At 44.5% G+C, this 18,773-nt stretch overlaps 2 protein-coding genes and 1 long non-coding RNA gene across 3 annotated transcripts; 1 reads left to right on the top strand and 2 right to left on the bottom strand.

Moving 5' to 3' along the window:
* Positions 1-1,622: 1,622 nt before the first annotated feature.
* On the top strand, positions 1,623-2,694 carry LOC127331603 (protein LURP-one-related 11). Its single transcript, XM_051357779.2, has one exon. It carries the CDS (start codon positions 1,770-1,772, stop codon positions 2,529-2,531), a length of 762 nt encoding a protein of 253 aa, XP_051213739.1. The 5' UTR covers positions 1,623-1,769; the 3' UTR covers positions 2,532-2,694.
* Positions 2,695-4,977: 2,283 nt separating this feature from the next.
* LOC127329837 (uncharacterized) lies at positions 4,978-6,253 on the bottom strand. The gene is made up of 3 exons (XR_007869029.2): positions 5,565-6,253; positions 5,396-5,497; positions 4,978-5,322 (listed from the first exon to the last, which is right to left on the bottom strand). It is a non-coding gene; the product is annotated as an uncharacterized lncRNA (long non-coding RNA).
* Positions 6,254-7,951: 1,698 nt separating this feature from the next.
* LOC127331604 (uncharacterized) lies at positions 7,952-17,757 on the bottom strand. Its single transcript, XM_051357780.2, has 28 exons — positions 17,517-17,757; positions 17,206-17,431; positions 16,973-17,106; positions 16,717-16,845; positions 16,491-16,625; positions 16,132-16,315; positions 15,876-16,053; positions 15,053-15,174; positions 14,858-14,949; positions 14,593-14,629; positions 14,355-14,415; positions 13,993-14,141; positions 13,809-13,879; positions 13,552-13,722; positions 13,383-13,451; positions 12,338-12,436; positions 12,165-12,254; positions 11,759-11,834; positions 11,572-11,677; positions 11,406-11,481; positions 10,993-11,172; positions 10,412-10,534; positions 10,234-10,317; positions 9,919-10,103; positions 9,677-9,815; positions 9,530-9,589; positions 9,262-9,366; positions 7,952-8,602 (listed from the first exon to the last, which is right to left on the bottom strand). The coding sequence occupies exons 1-28, from the start codon at positions 17,673-17,675 to the stop codon at positions 8,489-8,491; spliced, it is 3,354 nt and encodes a 1,117-aa protein (XP_051213740.1). The 5' UTR covers positions 17,676-17,757; the 3' UTR covers positions 7,952-8,488.
* Between the last annotated feature and the right edge of the window lie 1,016 nt (positions 17,758-18,773).

Here is an 18,773-nt window from a genome sequence, read left to right as displayed (position 1 = left end):
TGGGGAATCCGATCTATGTGTGGAGTTTTTAATAAAAGTGTTTTCAGTAGTTTATGTTACGGTTTTGGTAGTCGTTTTCTTGTTGGTTTCCCCTCAGCGAAGATGGTATCGTCTGCAATAAGTAATCTTTGGCCTTTCGTTCGATGACGGGATCTCCTCCCCGACGTCAATGGTGGTGTTGGAAGATTACATTTTTCTAGCTAAGTATGGACCTTCATATCTTACTTGGCCAGATCAGTTTTTGAACATTTCACATGGGTGCTGCGAGGAGGATTGTCCTCGCAATTTTTGTCCCGTCTGTTACGTCCTCAACAATGGTGATTCGTACTCTCGGCTCTCCAGCGACATCGACAAGGTTGGTTGGTTATTATCCTGGCATACTGTTGTTGGTACTCTTGCCCATGTTGATTGATCATTTTAATGGGCATACAACCTAGACATTGCGGCTCAAATTAAAATTATGGAAGAACCTTCGTTGATATTTACATGTCTATGGTTTGTTATCTATCTTTGGTTGCCTTCGGAAAAATATAAGATTATATCTTGAAAAAAGAAAGAGTTTGAAGACCTCAAAGATTTGCTGGTATCTTGTAGACTTTATTTTGTAATCGTTCGAGACAGCTAATGTATCTCTACCATGTACTATTATTACAATAGATATATGTAGTATTGATTGATAAAAAAAATCGGTTTATGCCTCAATGCCAATAAAACCTATCGAACGAAAAACACGCCCCAATAACGTACGTGTTATGTTCTTCATGATTTTCAAATAATTAATGCGGTAAATTATTTGAGCGGACAAGGCGACCCAATGTCTAGTCAAGCACTTGTCGGCAAAGCATCGCAATACAGTCTCCTGCCTTGGCGTGCGGCAGCTGGTAGTTGCACGAAGAAATAATTCTAATCGTAAGGAGCAGCAAGCGGTACAGAATTAGTCGTCTCTGGAGCATGAGCGAACATAACCAATCGTGTTATAAGCGGCATACATATACAGGGTAGCTAGTACTTATGCGTGCCAACTTGATAAGCATGGCTTATTTAAGTCTAATTCGGCAAAAACGATATTTATATATCTGTTTCAAAACAAATATTGGTCATGATGACCGAAAAGTACATCTGGCTCCCGAGCTCCAGTGCTCTCGCCATTTGAAAAAAAAATAAAAATATTTATTAGTTATCAAAAAATCTGAAAAATAATTCTGTACTTTGTTAGCGATACATCTCACAATCATGGAAAATATCAACCCAAAATTCTTTTTACTTTGAGCTAGACAAAAATAACAAAATTTGACATATTATTGTAGATTTGAAAATGACTACTCAGATCTGCACTTTTGTCTTTTTTTGTGTAGCTTAAAATATAAAGTATTTAAAATTAATATTTTACACGTTTGTAGGATACATTATTGGCTATGTGAATTTATTTTTTTCAGATATTTTTAAAACTTAAAAATATGATTTTTAATTTATTTTAAAAACAAGATCACTGGTGTCCATGTGCACCAAATCTCTATCGCATGATGACATCTTATACTGTTGGACGAAGAGAGAGTACAATTGGTGACGAGCTTGATGCACAAAACAAACATATCTAGTAGCTTTCACCCAAGGTAATATAATCTCTCTCTAGCAACCTCTGCCTCTCTCCCTCTCTCTCCCACTTTTGTGTCGTATGTATATAAAACAGCTCCGGATTCCTGACCCTCACATAATCAGAAATGCTGACCGGCTCACACACACAACCAAAGCAGTAGCAAGTAGCTAAGATGGGAGGTACAAGATGGTGCCTTGGTGCTGAACTCTGGACGCCGAAGGTCAAGGTACACTCCTCAGCCTCCTGTCCATGTCCGTCGCAGCAGCAGCTACTCCTAGAAGAAGAGTCGTCGTCCTCTGGTGCTCCTCCGGCCGAGCCAGAGCCAGAGCCAGAGCAAGCCGGCTCAGGCGAAGAAGGGGGAGCAGGGCACACGAGCGTGCAGCGTGAGGTGTTCACCATCTGGATGAAGTCGCTGGTGCTCAACGGCAGCGGCTGCACGGTCTTCGACTCGTCCGGCCGCATCGTCTACCGCGTCGACAACTACGGCTCCCGCCACTCCGTCGATGTCTGCCTCATGGACATCACGGGGAGCGTGGTCCTCCAGGTGCTCAAGAGGTTCTGGCGGTGGGACGGGTACAGGCGCGGCAACTGGGAATCAAAGGACCCCGACGCGCCGCGGGCGCGGGGGCGGCCATGGTTCACGGTGGTGAGCAAGAGGTGGGGCCACGGTCCGAGCTGCGAGTTCAGGACCGACGGCGGCCGCGCCGTGCGGTACAAGATGAACGGAGGGAGGCGGCGGCAGCAAGCGGCGCGCGCCTCCTGGATCGTGGACGACGCCACCGGCGTGGCCGTGGCGGAGGTGAAGAGGAAGCTCACGCCGACGGGGGTGTCCCTCGGCGAGGATGTGCTCACGCTGGTGGTGGAGCCCAACGTCGACCACTCGCTCATCATGGGGCTCCTAGTCGTGCATGGCCTCATCAACCACAGTATGTGAAACCGTCCACGGCCGGCTGTAATTATCGCCGGACCGGATGTATAGCCAAATTGGCGTCCTACTTGATGTTACGTGTATGCGCAAGAGACACAAACCTCTTCTGTTTGAGAGTGGACTATTTGGACATATTCCTCTGGAATTTATTTTCCTTCTCCGATGCTCACGTACACTGATAGCAACTTTGCAATGCACTTTATTTCAGCTTTGACGCGCCAAATAATAGGACATCTAAAATTGCGACAATTACTTTAGAACGGATGGAGTAGGAACCAATAAATTGGAGGGTATAGGTGTGTATATATACTTGGTGGAATATAGTACTTCGTGAGGTAAGGCGCGATGAGACAGCGTCTAAGGTGTAAGACATATACTATTAGACCTTGACAATAAATTTACCCTTGCAATTGATAAGTGGCATACGTGACAGTTTAGATCTAAAAATAAAAAATAAAATCATGTACATTTTCTCTCTCTTGTCATGTGTCAATTGTGGACCAGGTCACCGTAGAATTATTTACCATCAACATGTGGCTTCCAATAAAAAGAATTTTTTGTTTCCTTCAGATTGTTTTGCTACTTCTGAACTCTCCTAATTGCTTCTTCCTTTCAACTTTACTAGTTCGATTTTTAGGGAAGCCGCGGGACTTTGGCGCCAATTTTATTGATCATCAACAATCTTTACATCGTTTAGTTGCTTAATTGTTTCATTCCTTCCAACCTTACTAGTTGCTTATTTAATTCCAAACAAAATCCAAATCACAATATTTTCTTTTTTGTTTTTTTCGAGATTGTCATTCTTTTTTTTCTTTCTTCCATTCCTTAGGGAGAAAATTGGAAAAAAAAACACCACAATTCACGACATTGCAACAAAAAAAACACTGGTTTTCAAAATTTCCGCAAATACCTACCGATATTGGTTAAGAGCATCTCCACCGGTACGCCCCATAGCGCCCCGATAGTGATTTGGGGGCCAGGAGCGAAAATGGGCTCACACGGCGCGCTCCAAATAGCGTCGGCACTTTTCCAAGCCCAATAGAAGCGCCGGCAACCCCGTGTCGGCCCCTTGGCCAAGGGCGCCAATCGGCCACCGGCGCCTCGCGAGGTGGAAAATTTTGAGAGTGGGAGCCGCCTTTCAGTGACCCTAGGGCGCCGCGCGTGATATTTTACCGCCACGACGCCAGGCTAGAAACTCCCCCGCCACGATGCCGCGCGGGAAATAATCCCGCCATGATGCCGCGCGGGAGGTTTCTCGCCTCGCCACCGGTCTATATTATCCCTCCTCCCCCGCCTCAGTGGTGCAAAAACCCTAGAAAATAGCACAATGTTCGATTTGTGGGAGAAGGCGGCGCTAGAGGCGGCCGTAGAAGTCGTGGAGGTGGACCCGCAGCACGCAGAGTACGAGGCGTGGGAGGAGGAGGCGCTAGCGGCGACCGTAGATTCCTTTGTCGCGGACGAGCGGCAGGGCTAGGAGGCGGAGCGGCGGCAGCGCGAGGAGGCGCGGCGGCGGTGGGAGGCGGAGCAGCAGCGCCGGTGGGAGGCGCGCCAGCAGCAGGGGTTGCAGGAGCTTGCGCTGTGGCGGTTGATGCGGGAGGAGACGCAGCATCAGGATGAAGTCTACGAGCGGCGGCGTTTGGCGGAGATGCAGCTCCGGCTACAGAGGCAGGAGTTGGATCACCGTCGGCGGCGGGAGGAGCTGGAGCAACATCCGCATCAGGAGGCGGTGGGCGCAAATAGATCCGCCTACTTGATGTTCGTGGCGGAGAGAGCAGCCGGGGATCGACAACGGAGGAGCAGTGGGGAGCGCTGCGGGCGATCATCCACCTCCACAGAGCCGGGTGACCAGTAGGTCGTAGGCTAGAGATAAGCAGGTTTCACATGTCATCCGGGATCAAAGAGGGAATAATGTTTTACTCGGATTTGCCCGAAAATATTATTCATTCCTCGATTCTGAATGACATTAAAATGAAACTACAAGTATAAATATTTAATTTATGTAAAAAAAACTCATGTCGGCACCATCGGTTTGGAGACGTCGATGTGGGAACAGCTCCATCAAATAGAGGATGCAGTGCCGACGCTCTTCATACGGACGTGTTGGCGCCTCTGCCGACGACTATTTGGTGGGCATCGGTGTAGATGCTCTAATAGCTGACAAAACAAAACATTGGTAGATTGGATTAGCAACGTTCATGGTCTTTCTGGCAGATCGAGCTCACTGTTAGTACTGATGTGGTGCTAGATTCCGGTTAGAACCGGTCAGTCATTAGACCGTATTGCTTCTTTTCCATTTCTTCTTTTCGTTTTTTATATCATTCTCATTTTCCCCACCGCGCATCTTTTCGTTGACTAATCCGGCAGGAGCAGGGCGGATCTCATACACTCCTGATATGGTGGTAACCACTTCTCACAAGTGATAACATTATCACACACTACTATAAACTACCAGGTAGGCATCATACAAAACTAACAGGTAGCATATGGATCTAACATGCAACACTAAATTAACGATGGTAGCCTAGCTACTAGCAAACAGTAGTTCGTTAACATATTACATAGCTACTAGCAAATAGGAGTTCACCACAAGTACCAGTTACATACACATAAAAGTAGTTCATAAAACAAAATGATATGATTGACAACGGCACATCTTCAGTTCTTCAGATCCTAGTGTTGTCTCTATTAGCCTACATAGTGTCAGCCCACTCCTGTCTCTCGGTCTTCCAAGCCTTGTTATCAGTAACACCGACACCATGGCCAACATCAACATCGTTAGTGCTCACATCATTCTCGTCTGGGGAAGAACTCATCAACAACCCACCATAAGATTTAGTTGTGCAGAGTGCAACATGTAAGAACTTGCTTACCTTGGGTGGGGAAAAGGATGGAATGGCTTCCGATCAAGGATCTTAAACTTGTTCTTCAGAGCACTGAATGGCCTCTCGATCGTCACTCTAAGTCTTGATTGTCTGAGATTGAAAAGTTTCTTGTCATGTTTAGGGTAGAACCTTGCAGAGAAATCATTGAGATTCGTACCTTGTTGACATAAAGGGTGGGGAATTCTAGGACGGCAAGCATATCCAGCATTAGCTAGGTACGGGAGTTTGAAGCCATCTAGTCTCTCCAAGCTATCAGCAAGAATGGATCCATCATGAGATGATCCTTCCCATAACACATGTGAACTTCATATCAAAGTCGACAGCGGCAAGCACATTTCGACTAGTGTAGTGATTTCTTCTCCTGTATGCATGAGCCTCCCTCATTTGCACTCTAGCAGTAACATGAGTGCCATCAATCGTCCCAACACAATCCTGACATGAATATGAACAAATTATTAAGCCTCAGTGCCATACAACCTAGCATTCCACGGGAAGACAGAGTTGCGCACGCTAGTATGGAAAACGCTATAGGGGCATACTTACTAGTATGAGACCTAAATTTAAGCACTTGATTGCTATTATTAGCAGCGCGTCAAAAAAGCCCACGCTACTAGTATGCTCTCACTGGTAGCGCAGGGGAGAAATGCGGACACGAGCACTAAGTGGGCCCCATCCGGAATTGTTTAGAAATTATCAGCAACGTGCAACCCTGGACGCATGCAACTAGTATGGTTGTATCAGCCGTGTGTGTCAGCACCCACGAGCTGGCAAAATACTATCTCCGAGTGGCACGCGGGCGAGGCGAATACTAGTTGTGTGCATATATTGTGGCATATGACAGGTATTTGGGTAGGTGATGGCCGATTTAGACCAAAATACACGTCATGTGCCACAATATACGCACACATCTAGTATTTGTCTCGCCGACGTTGCGTGCCCCCGGATGGCTTATAGTTGCGCCCTATTTCTAATTCTTTCCTGATTGATTTTTCTAAGAAAATAATAAGATCTTTTTTCCTTGCAATCTAAGACATTTGTTTCCTTTTTTGATTGCCTTCCTTTCCTTGCGAAGAAATCTTCTGGTTTTCAATTATTCGAGAACAAAATCTGCTAAGAAATTTCTAAAGAATGAAAATCTACAAATAAACAAAGCCCCATACCAATTGTCAAGGTGCAAGCAAGGAGCAAAAGAAAACAAGAGTAAAATAGATGGGAGGTCACTGAACTTGACTCCCTAGTTCACTATGGTCAATGTACTATGAAATACATAAATTACGGTCACCGAATACGCTCAGTGCGGCATCGGAGGTCACTGGAGCATGTACAATTCCGTACTTGTTGACGCAGGTCAACCCCACATGTCAGGCCCAACTGGTGTTTACAGGGATTTTTTTGAAATAATAGAAAAAAATGGCTCAATTGACAACTTAGATAAGGGCTAAACTGAAACAAGGCAACCGTCGGGAGAGCTCCTGGTCAGCGGCAGTGCTCGAGCTCGAGCTCCCCTGCGTGCCCATCGTCGCGGCAGTGCTCGAGCTCGAGCCACATTTGGAGGAGAGGGGACGGCGCGACGGGCGAGGGGGTGGCGTCCGTCCAGCAACGAGCGGCACATCTGCATCTTGAGCGAGCCATGGAGCCATGGAGGAACGGGGCAGGAGAGGAGCTGGAGGAACAAGCAACAACGTGGATAGGTGGGGAACCATGACCGACGTGCACGAGCTCCAGCGCAGCGAGATCGAATGGCGACAAGCAAGGACTCGACGGCGAGCCTGCCTCGACCGCCGTGGCACTCCGCGCGCCGGTGCCAAGAGAGCCCCCGCGCACCGCCCCTGCCTCTACCGCCCAGGCACTCCGGCCGCCGCTGTCGGGAGGGCCCCCGCGCACCGCCCCTGCTCCTGCGTCGACTGTCCCTACCTCGACCACTCCGAGTGCCGCCGCCGGGAAAGGCTCGACGCCGACCATGGTGCACGCTGGGAATACCCTCTCCCCTACGATGCAGCCCTCCCCTCCCACACATCTGCCCAGCCGATGGTGCCCCGCCGCCCCTGGCTCGCGCTGGTTGTGGCCGTCCCCGACAGCAAGGTCAGAGACCACTAGTGGCAGCCGCCGGCGGGAGACCGAAGGAGGGGATGGCCGAGGTGGGAGGTTGGCGCACGAAGTGGTTCTTGGCTAGAGCCACGGGCCTTTTTTTTCGTTTTCTTTAGATCCTTATCTATTTTCTCAACTTTGCAGTTTAGCCTTTTTTCTTCTTATTAATTTAATTAGGCAATACCGCAATAGTCCTTGCAGATGGTGGGTGGCTGACATGCATGCAGGCCCAACTTAGTGCACTTCAGCAAATACAGAGTTGTTCATGCTCAGGTGACCTTCGATGAAAATCTGAGCGTATTCAGTGACCGTAATTTGCGTATTCCATAGTACAGTGACAGTAACGAATCAAGTTGTCAAGTTCTGTGACCTCCATGTATTTTACTCAGAAAACAACTAGCACGTCCAATAATGATAAATCTCTAGTGGATGAGGATCAGATCACGAGAGAGACAGTAACGACACCAAAATAATTATGTAAATGTACTACATTATTCTTGTTAATAAAATATTTTTTCCTGACCTGACCACAATAATAAGTTAATTGACCTGATGCTCATACTGTACACTTGCACAGGCTCTACAACTTGCAACCTAGACAATCATTCTCGATAATAACTGACGAAAAAAGATGGGTGGACCAAATCAGTCCGCTATCAGCCGCCATAATTTACCGCCTGACCCAAGCATGATTGGGACTTCAAATGCAATCTATTTTTTCCGGATGGTGATGTGCTGCAATCACTACTGGAGCAGGGCAACTGCAGGCCATGTCAGCTGTCTTACCTAAGGCAGAAACGCACGGCCAACATCAAGGCATCAAATCAGTTTTGCATCTCCCTGTTGCTCTCAGTCTGACCGTCCATTGTTGATCTGATTGACTAACACATGCCTACAGTTTCTTTTACTGCAGCAAATCTGCACCCCTATTCCCTCCAATCACCATTGCTTTGTGCTAAGGTTTATGATCTATGTACATGTTCTCAACATTAGCTACATGAAGTAACTTAACGTTGTCTTTTTCCTCGACCCACCATCTCCATAAAGATCGTTCCACTGAATAAGCTCATTCATATTTGTGGAGTCAGAAGATACACTTGCACAAACCTACAAGGATTCGACATGTATAATTAGAAGCATATTTCATCACAATGTTCGAATTTCCTACATCAGGGTTCAAAATCCTGGCCAGGCCAGTTCTACAGGGTACCACTAGCACTGTAGCTACTTGTGAACATGTTTTTTGAGGGGTAGTTTTTGATTGGTTAGAAACTTCAGGTGCACCCTTAATTATACTTCATCAAGCCAGATGATTTGGTTAATTTCAGGGGAAATGTTCTAACAGAAGATACATGGCTGTTTCCTTTCCATTTGTTTCTAACACCAATTTGATACATGTTGCCATACTGCTAGGGATGAAATGTTCTAACAGAAGATACATGGCTGTTTCCTTTCCATTTGTTTCTAACACCAATTTGATACATGTTGCCATACTGCTAGGGATGGCACTATGGCAGTGCCTTGGTTGGCCATTATTATCGATACAACAATGGTTAGTTTTCATTTCATAGAAGGATGCTGCATAGCTTTGAAGATCGTGTGGAATGTGAGTTTTATCATACATGATGCACGGCACATGTCCCACATACTTTTGTTCAGAGTTACTTGCATAAATTTGTATTAAGGAGTAGTGGAAAATGCAGAGTTGTAATTAGCATAATACTAAATCAGATAACTAAATCAGATAACTAAATCAGATAACTTACCTGTTCATGCGCATGTTTGAAATCGCTTATTCTCAAGGCACGGACATCATTGCTCGAACACGATTGGGGCAATGGTCTCTTTTCTACTTCTGCCAAAGCTTTCTCCTGCAGGTGGAGACGACGACACATAAGAAGTCAATTCATTTCACGTCATATTATGCTATCATCAATCACTATCAAATATATATATGGCCATGTTCCACTAATATTTGCATTAGAACCTAAAGACTACAGAACAAAAAAGAAAGTATAGGGGGACAAAACTAACCTTCTTCTCCTTTTCAAGGATCTCTCTAATAGGAAGATGAGCAGCAGTCACACAAAGATTCTGAAAATAATTGCAAAACAGAACAATCAACACGAGCATTTTAGAACTGGAACACCTTCGGTGTACAACTCATTAATAGTACAATACCTTGAGATCACTGCCTGAGTACCCATCTGTCAAGTTAGCAATGGCTTCCAGTTCTAGATCATCCGCCAAATCTTCTTTGGCCAGTATGACGCTCAGAATTTTCTTTCTATTTGATGCATCGGGCAAATTGACCATCAACCTAGAGAGAACATTTTCCAGAAATTGGTCAATCATAAAATCAAATTTTATTTTTATATACTATGAGAATGAATCCTAATACGAAGGAAAGATCTGATAATCACCTCCTTGGAAGCCTCCGAATAACAGCTTCATCAAGGTCAAATGGCCTATTAGTCGCAGCAAGAACTAATACACGTTCTTTATCTTTTGTTCTTAGACCATCCCAGTTCACCATGAACTCATTTTTCATCTTTCGCATGGCTTCATGTTCTCCAGGGTTCTCACGTCTACCCAACATGCCATCAACCTAAAGAAAAGAAGAAGATGAGCAAGAACAAAAGCTGCACCCTACGGGTTTAACAGAACAATTTTGCACTTATGCACCCCTTCTGTGCAAGCAAATAATCAAAATATTGAATAGTTTCAGTTAAGCTTGCCTCATCAACGAAAATGACGCTTGGAGATATTTTGCTTGCCAGTGAAAACACAGCTTTCACGTACTTCTCTCCTTCGCCAAACCACTGCCACAACAGGCAATTTAGAGGCAATGAAGCAAACACCCCAAATGCAGAAACAACACCGTGGACACCAGCCAATCCTATTAAACGGAAATACCTTTGAGGAGATGCTTGACATTGATATGTTTATGAAGTTCGCACCAGCTTCTGTTGCCACAGCCTTTGCAAGCATTGTCTTTCCAGTACCAGGCGGGCCAAACAGTAATATTCCTTTACATGGCTAGCGCAACAGAAACAACAACAACGATCAGTTTCTTACCAACTAGCATAGAAAATAAAGATTTCACTGTTTAATAATAAAATCCGCTAAATAAATAGCTATTTTTCGCTATTCAAATCGGTATAATTGCTTTCGTAATGTTCATGCGCTTATTAAACTGGACAGCTCCTAAACGGTAAAAGGCGTAAACATTAGGGTACGATCAGCTCCAAATGGATGAAGCGCTGGGCTGATATATCAAACTTGCCTCACTTGTTAGTTGTAATCCTACAACAGAAGGCTGGAATACATTTGTACTATAGCAGATCTAAAAAGAGCAAAGAAGTTCCTACGGGTTTGGAAGTGGAGTATTTCTTAGTGAAGCATCGGCTACTAGTTCAAATTTGTCGTAAATACCAAAACTTCACAAAGAAAGACCAGTTTTCCAAGCTGCCCCTACAGAATAAAATCATGTATACCTTCATAAGTTGTCCTCTTGTAAACAATTCAGGCCTTTGCAAGGGTAGCATCACTAACTCCTTCAGAGTCTCCTTGACACTTTCCAATGCCCCGATGTCCTCAAATGTAACTCCTATTTCGTCTGGAGGGATGACATCGGCGAGGAGCCTCTTTTCAAATTCGTTTTCCGTAGAAATATCCTGGCATTATTAGAAAGAAGCATATAAGTTTTACCCATTTAACAGTTTCATATTAAGTGCAACACTGTAGCATACTCAGTGCTCCAAAAGCACTAATATTTTCTTTCCAGCTACTTAAGTTGAAATAATCATGTAGGAATGTAACTCTACAATTGAGCTGGATATATTAAATAACAGTTCAAAGCAGTAAAGAATTATGAATAAAATAGATACATTAAATAAAATCATATCACCTTAAGTGACTTCCTTCTGTTGCTGCTCTTAGGGCCAGATTGGATACTTTCCAACATATCAACTCCATGCTTAAGGCTGCAACAATATAAAGTAAGAATGATTATTGATGTGCGAATAAAAAAATTATAGTCAACTTGGTTGAGAACTAAACATTAGATGAGAAACCTTTCACTAGATAGAGGAAAATGCAAATCAATTGACGGGTCTGGGTTTGTAGGTGTGAAGTGCTTTAGTTGATGGCTCAAAGCAAAACCAACTATTGTATCAATACCTGAAAATAAATACAATGAACTAATCATAACAATGGACAAAATTGGAATATAGCAGGAACATGAACGGAGATGCTACTCACAATCGTTTGTAAGGATACGATCTTTGACACATACTGTCTCAACATCAGTGCATTCCAAGCAAAGTCGCGTTAGAAACTGAAAGTTAATTGCATAAGGGTATTAACAAAAGCAAGAAAAATCTAATTAAGAATAAGAAAATAACTTCGAGAGACTGGCAAGTCCATGAAATAACCAAACTGGAGTAGCATTATAGCAAAATCCTTCTTTATCCTATTAAAACATACCCATTTTCTTAACTCTGGGTATATGTTAAGTAGAAGTCACATTTTCTCTAGTTAATGATAGAACTTCTGAATTTTTACATGCTTTACACAAATCTACAGATGACTAACAACATAAATAAGCTGCAACATCTACCCAAAGCTACATGCTTAAATAAAAAATGCTTTTAAAATGGCAACTTACAGAGCGTATTTTTGAAGTGTTCTCATTTGCTTTAAGAATTTCAACATCCTGATCTAACATCTGGTTCCACCGTGAAAGCTCAACTTCATCCTGTAACATATTTTTCAGATGTTAAGATGTCAGAAGGGACTACATTAATAAATTAACCTTGCATATTAACTCGAGTAACATACTTGTGGTGGCTGGATCGTCACTTTATTGGGGAAAATCTTCGCCAGATGTCTCATCGCCTTTGACATTTCTTTGTTTTTATCATTTCCCCGATCCAAGTCCTGCATTTCCTTGTGTCAGTTTGTAACACCAATGTGGTGGAAAATGAAGTCTTCTGAATATAACATGCACACCACTAGTTTTAACAATAGAAGTCAAATGAAAAAAAGAGGAAAAAACAAGAGAGAACGGAACATAATCCTCTATTCCTAAATGCATGATGACTTCATACAAAATTGCCACATTACTGTTGCTAACAATATTGGAGCCACAAGTGTGCCAAAAGCATGATGCTCGGGCCACATGAATAATAAGGTGTGGCAGCTGTGGCTAGGAACCTAACAAATACCTAAGGAAGTTTGCACAGAGTGTCAAACTGTGGCTGGGAACCAAAGGCCACTATACCCCTCTGACCCTCTTCATTGGTCTACTTATTACTCTCAGGATCGTGTGTGCCGCTGCGAGTTTATCCTACACCAACAAATGTGGTGGAAATAGTGATAGAGGGTACTAGGGGGGCGCCATGCATGCACCGGCAACAAATCAGATCTCCAAGCATCTGCCCACTGTGCATCGTCACGGAACACAACCCAGGAGTCCAGTTGTACTAGCTGTTGGATTTGTGATGTTATGAAACCTACGTGGAACTGTCAAGTGGGTGAACCCAAGAGTCCACTTGTAAGGTACTTTTAGTAAATTCCAAACTTGGTGTCAAATTTGTGATGTTATGAAACCATTGTGTGAGACTGTAAGCCATGTTTATTAATTGTCAAGTGTGCAAATCAACAGAAAAATGCTCTGGACTGCCACTGCCAAGTGACATGAAAAGTTGATGTGAGGTCACCGCATGGCATGCACTTAGGATATAGTGATAAAAAACATAATGATATGAAGCCCACATATACCCAACAAAACAAATACCCAGAAGAAAAACATGATCTTCAACACAGTAGTATCTACTATATGTCATAAATATAAGCAGTAATATTTGGTACAATTAAAAGATACCTGCAGTGCAAGGTCAAGTATTGCTTGGCTGTATGGGAATTTCGAAAGGAAGAGAGATCCAGCATTGGCCTGCATGTAGTAGTATCTCTGTTAGCTATAGGCTATAAGTGACAAGTTAACCATGCAAAAGATTTCGTCAATTACAATAGCCAAACTTCACAAATAGTACCTTTTCTTTGCGACTGTCAGGCTGGATATGAGAACCAACAATAAAAACACCTTCTGGAAAATGATCGAGCTTGCTCTTCAGACCATAATAGGAATCATTATTCCCACATATTTTTTCTGTGTCCTTCAGAAACAGGATTATAGGACCATGTTGTATTTCTTCAGAGAGAAACTGTGGAATATGCACAGTTATTAGTATAAGAAAAGCAAAATTAGCATTGATGCAGATCATAGATAGAAACTCAAAGATAAACAGACCTGATTAATCACATCAAATGGGTGCTTGGATCTATTTTCCCACCCTGGAGTGTCGAGGCATAAGGAATCAACTGAAATGGAAGTAGATAATAAGTGAACTGCATTTCTGCAATAACCATAAATAATAAGCACAAGTAACATCGTTGTCATTTCTTCAGAACACATGAAGACACCAAGGACAAACCTGAACAAAATAAGCCATGATCAACTTCGCAATTGCCTCCAAGATCAATACCACCTGGAATTTGTTCATCAAACCTTACCCCAACCTTCGATGATCTATTTTCTTCAAAAGGTAGGCATATTTCACCTAGTGAGCCAAATTCTGGAGGGCTACAGATCAAAATAACAACCATTAGAAATCTGTGTGCTTCCTGCCTTCCTGCAGACGAGCTGGTAACGTCTTTTCAAATGGGAAATCCACCCTCTTATTTCATTTATTGAACCAAAAAAATCGAACATTTTTTTTAAAAAAATAGCCTGCCATATGATTGCAAATAGTTGTGGGATTATGAAATAGAACCCATCTTAAAGGATGACTCGTACCAATTTCCGTCAAGGATAATGCTTGCTGGCAGTAATGAACCGATGTACCTCACTCTATCACCTGAACAGGACATCAGAATATCAATAAGATGCAGTAAAATGCAATACCAAAAAAAAATTGAACCATGTGTGTGCTTGCTTGGCGAGATGGTGGACATTATACTCGATAGTACTGCTCAGCCATAAACTTCGCAACAGAATAAGATGAAGGCCTATCACAAAATATGAATGTTCTTACCTTTTTTGTATGACTCTGATTCTTTGGAAGTTCGCCCCTGAAACAAGAAATACATGTTTTGAGTTTCTCAATTAGTTAAACATATTACACTAGCAACAAAAATACCAAGTGCTCCTATAGTGTAAAATCACATGAATATTTTTTTTTTTTTTTTTTGCAAAAACAGACTAGATGAGTGAACCATTTATATTGATAGGATGATAAGATATAGAGAACAAACAGTAATGTCAAAAAAAACAAGTGTGGATGATTGCTAGAAGCTTACACCCAATAGCATTGAAGAATCTACAGTGAGCAACCTAGCACCAAAATGTTTTGCAAGTGCCTTCACCAGATATTGTTGGCAGATTTCAGTTCCTGTAGAAGATAGGTCGCGGACCATGACGTAAATATATAGATCGTTCAAAAATTAGCAAAGCTACAATACAATACCAAGCTTTCACCAAGTGCACAGTAATACCTGCAGGACCAGAGAGCAATGCTCGCTGACTGAGAGAAGATATATGTTTGGTGAACTTGATATAGTCTTTGCGTTGTAAATGCAAATATGCTGTAGACAGGAGAGCACATTTGGTATCCTCACTACAAGAACAATGAGTTTATCATTATCAGCACACTTACCTATGGGACAAGATGAAACCAAAACACTACATCTGTGGTCGCAAACAAAAGATCATCATAACGATTATCCAGAAATCCTAGTTGATTACACAAATTAGTAACTACACATAGAAACATACAACTTCCAAGAGGGACAAGATGAAACCAAAACACTACATCTGTGGTCGCAAACAGAAGATCATCATAAAGATTATCCAGAAATCCTAGTTGATTACACAAATTAGTAACTACACATAGAAACATACAACTTCCTAGAGGGAATAGCAACAGCCTATGCTGAACAGACAAGCATATTATCAAGCTTCCAGAATGACAATGCACAGAGACAATAGATTTACCAACTACATACACCATGGGACACTGCTTAACTATGGGACAAGATGAAACCAAAACACTACATCTGAGGTCGCAAACAGAAGATCATCATAACGATTATCCAGAAATCCTAGTTGATTACACAAATTAGAAACTACACATAGAAACATACAACTTCTAGAGGGAATAGCTGCAGCTTATGCTGAACAGACAAGCATATTATCAGGCTTTCAGAGTTACAATGCACAAAGACCATAGATTTACCAACTACATACACCAAGGACAGACCTGTATCGCATCTATCAACTAGGTCTATTTACACTAACAAGAGATCATAAGGATTTTACCTTAGATAGTATGGACAACTATCAAATGACTCAGATATGTCATTAGCATCACATGTTGCGTTCTTTAGATCCTCCTTTGATAGTAGAGACCGGGCAGACAGAGTATCTTCTTCAGAGTTAGACCGATCATCCATTGTTTTATAGAAACTACTAAATAGATCAGGATCTGCGGATGATCCTGCACCAATGATTTACCTTAGCATCCTTTTTATACCACAAAAAAGCGCAAACTCAGAATAAAACGCATCAGTCTCACCAATAGGCATCAAGGGAGCCAGAGGAGGTCGGCTTTTACCAAAGTAAAAGGATGGTAATTTGGGTCCTTTCGACAAATGATCCTGAATATCTTTTATAAGTGAATGTTGCCCCTGATTAATAGTACCGCAAGCAGAGGAAAACGCTGAAGGCGCTGATTTATCCTGCGGATGCTGCTGAAATATCTATCATCACATTAAGGACTTTCAACAGCAAAAAACCATTTGCCAAAACATTGCTTACTACTTCACGTTACATGTAACTGAAGTCTAGTACAATCAAGCACGTTCATCAGTGTATCCTCAAACAGAACCAGCAATGCATCTGCAAAATGTAGCAGTAGGCAATAGAAAAGGATACGTAAGCGCGCCTGCTCGCAGGTGAACTGAAGACGATTTCATCCCCTCCATTCAAGGTAACTTTAGCATTTTTGTCCAAAACCTTGCCGTTTACGCGAACAACTCTGGGCTCATGGATTTCAAGCAGAGCACCTCGCTAGTACCAAAAAGTTGAACACAGAAAAGGAGGTAAATAAGAGGTAAAGCCAAGCGCATAACACAGGAAGTACTGAAGTTGTCCAAAATACCTTGGTAGCATGCTTCAGCCTACAAACAAGTGGGCTAGTAGTCGTAGCAGATAGCTCGCCGAGTCTCAAATCGTAGTGTGATCCGTAACCGACGGTAAAATAGGAGGAATGAATAGGAAGGGAAGGTTCCTGCAGAAAACAGAGATAGACGAAGTAAGCTAAATGAGTAGCTGGCAGTGTGATGAATTCATGAGGTACTTTCATGGCCGCTTGTAATCAAAACAGAAAGAGCATGAGGAAGGAAGAAAAGCCGCACCGATGCGTACTGGGAGATAAGCCTGCACCAGGGCTCCTGGCGCCTGCCGGCGACCGCGCCCTGGCGTTTGTCCTTGACCCTCTTCAGCCCCGCCGGCAAGTCGGTATCGGCGGCGCCACGCTTGTGCCCTGCCCCTGCGGGAGCGGGGAAAAACTCGTCAGTCAGAAGGCAAGGTTTGAGAGTAGGCACTTATTGGCGGCCATGCCGCAGGAAGGAGTTGAGGGTCGTCGTACCGTCGGAATTTGTGACGGCCTCCCCGGTCCTGAGGAAGGCCTCGAGCCTGTCCATGGCGCCGGTGAGCGCGTGCAGCCCCGCGGTGTCGGGCGGCGCGACGGGCGAGCCCCCGGCGACCGCCTCCTCGGAGGCAGCCGCCTCGCCCCCGTCCGCGGACGGCGCGGCCGCCGCCGCCGCCGACTTGGCGGCGGCGGCGTCGTGCTCCTCCTCGTCCACCGCTGCGACCTGCGAGCAACGACAACAGCGACAGCGTCAGACAGATCGAGGCGGGCGGGGAGCGTGGGCGGCGCATGCAGGGGGAGATCCGGACCTTGGCGCGCTTGCCGCCGCCGCCCGACGACTGCGCCTCCGCCTCCGCCGGCTGGGCCCCCGGCGCCTCGCCGGACACCGGCGGCGAGGCCTTGCCCTCCTGCTCGTCGTCCGCCGCCGGGCGCTTGGCCGCGGCGGCGCTCCGCCTGGTGTCGACCATCCGGATCGGCGGTGGCACGCGCGAGGAGAAGGGGAGACGAAAGCAAGGAAGGAACCAAAAACGTTGTGCGTTGTTGCGTCGCGGAGAGAAAAGGGAAGGGTGGGGAGGACGGATTAGCGGGCGATTAAATACACTAATCGACGGGGACGCCGCCGCGGCGAGCGACCACCAATGATGCGGGCGGCAAGCGGCGCGACAGGTTAGACTGTGCTGTCGAGGCCCGGCGCGCGATTACGGGGGTTCCGCGGGGGGCTACCTGCGTTTTATGTTGGTGAGTTTGTGTGGTGGACGGGTCGGAGAGGGATCAGTGGGGAGGCGTTACGGCGACAGCATTGCGTGCGGGGTAACTGGGCCGTGAGCGAGGAGGGGTTTAACGTTAAAACGGGAAAGGCGTGGGATTCCTTCGATTTTGAGGGGCTCTCGCTCGTTTCGGCAGCAACTCTGCTTGCCTGCCGACTCTCCGTTTCGGGGAGGAAGTTGACCCTCGCCGGGCAGACCACACTGTGGAGTGGGGACTTGGACTTGGTGGGGTCGTCGTCTTTTTCTCTTTTTTTTTCCTCTTCTGAGATGAGATGGGATGCGACCTGGAATTGCTACTCACCTCATCCGTAAACTTTTGTCGGGAAAAATCGGTTGTTTTCAAATTAGGCAGAAATGTCATACTCCAGAACAAGTAGGTACGTTTTTGCCTAGGAGGGTGGCGGGGCTTTGTGGACACCAAGTTCGCCTTCGCCACGCTAGCAACTTGTGTGTGCTGCTAGGTGGCATGTCAGATCGATTTCAAGGTCTTCTCCCTAGATGAGTGATCTATTTCACACATGCCAATTTGGTTTATAGATTTTTCTACAGATTTTACTAATTACTCCGCGCCTTTGAGACGATAACATGGTAATTTACGTGAAGGTCTATGCGATACACCATGAGAAAGAAAATGCAAAGAATCCATCTACGGTGAAGGTCTAACCGAACTTTTTACTTGTGTTATATATCCTGTGAGAGTCTTCGTGCTTGAGATACTTGTATTATCATCTAGGGTGTCTCACCTAGTTTATATTAGGCTCACATTTATATTCCGCAAAGCCTAATATTGCAAAGAAA

This window comes from Lolium perenne, chromosome 4 (assembly GCF_019359855.2).
Source record: "Lolium perenne isolate Kyuss_39 chromosome 4, Kyuss_2.0, whole genome shotgun sequence".
Lineage (NCBI taxonomy): Eukaryota > Viridiplantae > Streptophyta > Magnoliopsida > Poales > Poaceae > Lolium > Lolium perenne.
This window is presented reverse-complemented; position numbering and strand designations above follow the sequence as displayed.

Excerpts from the sequence above, each read along its gene's own strand:
- LOC127331603 (XM_051357779.2), top strand. The coding sequence starts at position 1,770 with ATGGGAGGTACAAGATGGTGCCTTGGTGCTGAACTCTGGACGCCGAAG.
- LOC127331604 (XM_051357780.2), bottom strand. The coding sequence starts at position 17,675 with ATGGTCGACACCAGGCGGAGCGCCGCCGCGGCCAAGCGCCCGGCGGCG. Across the intron at positions 16,626-16,716 it reads GGCTGAAGCATGCTACCAAG|CGAGGTGCTCTGCTTGAAAT; the intron begins GTATTTTGGACA and ends TTTTGGTACTAG. Across the intron at positions 13,880-13,992 it reads TCATGGCTTATTTTGTTCAG|TTGATTCCTTATGCCTCGAC; the intron begins GTTTGTCCTTGG and ends CTTCCATTTCAG.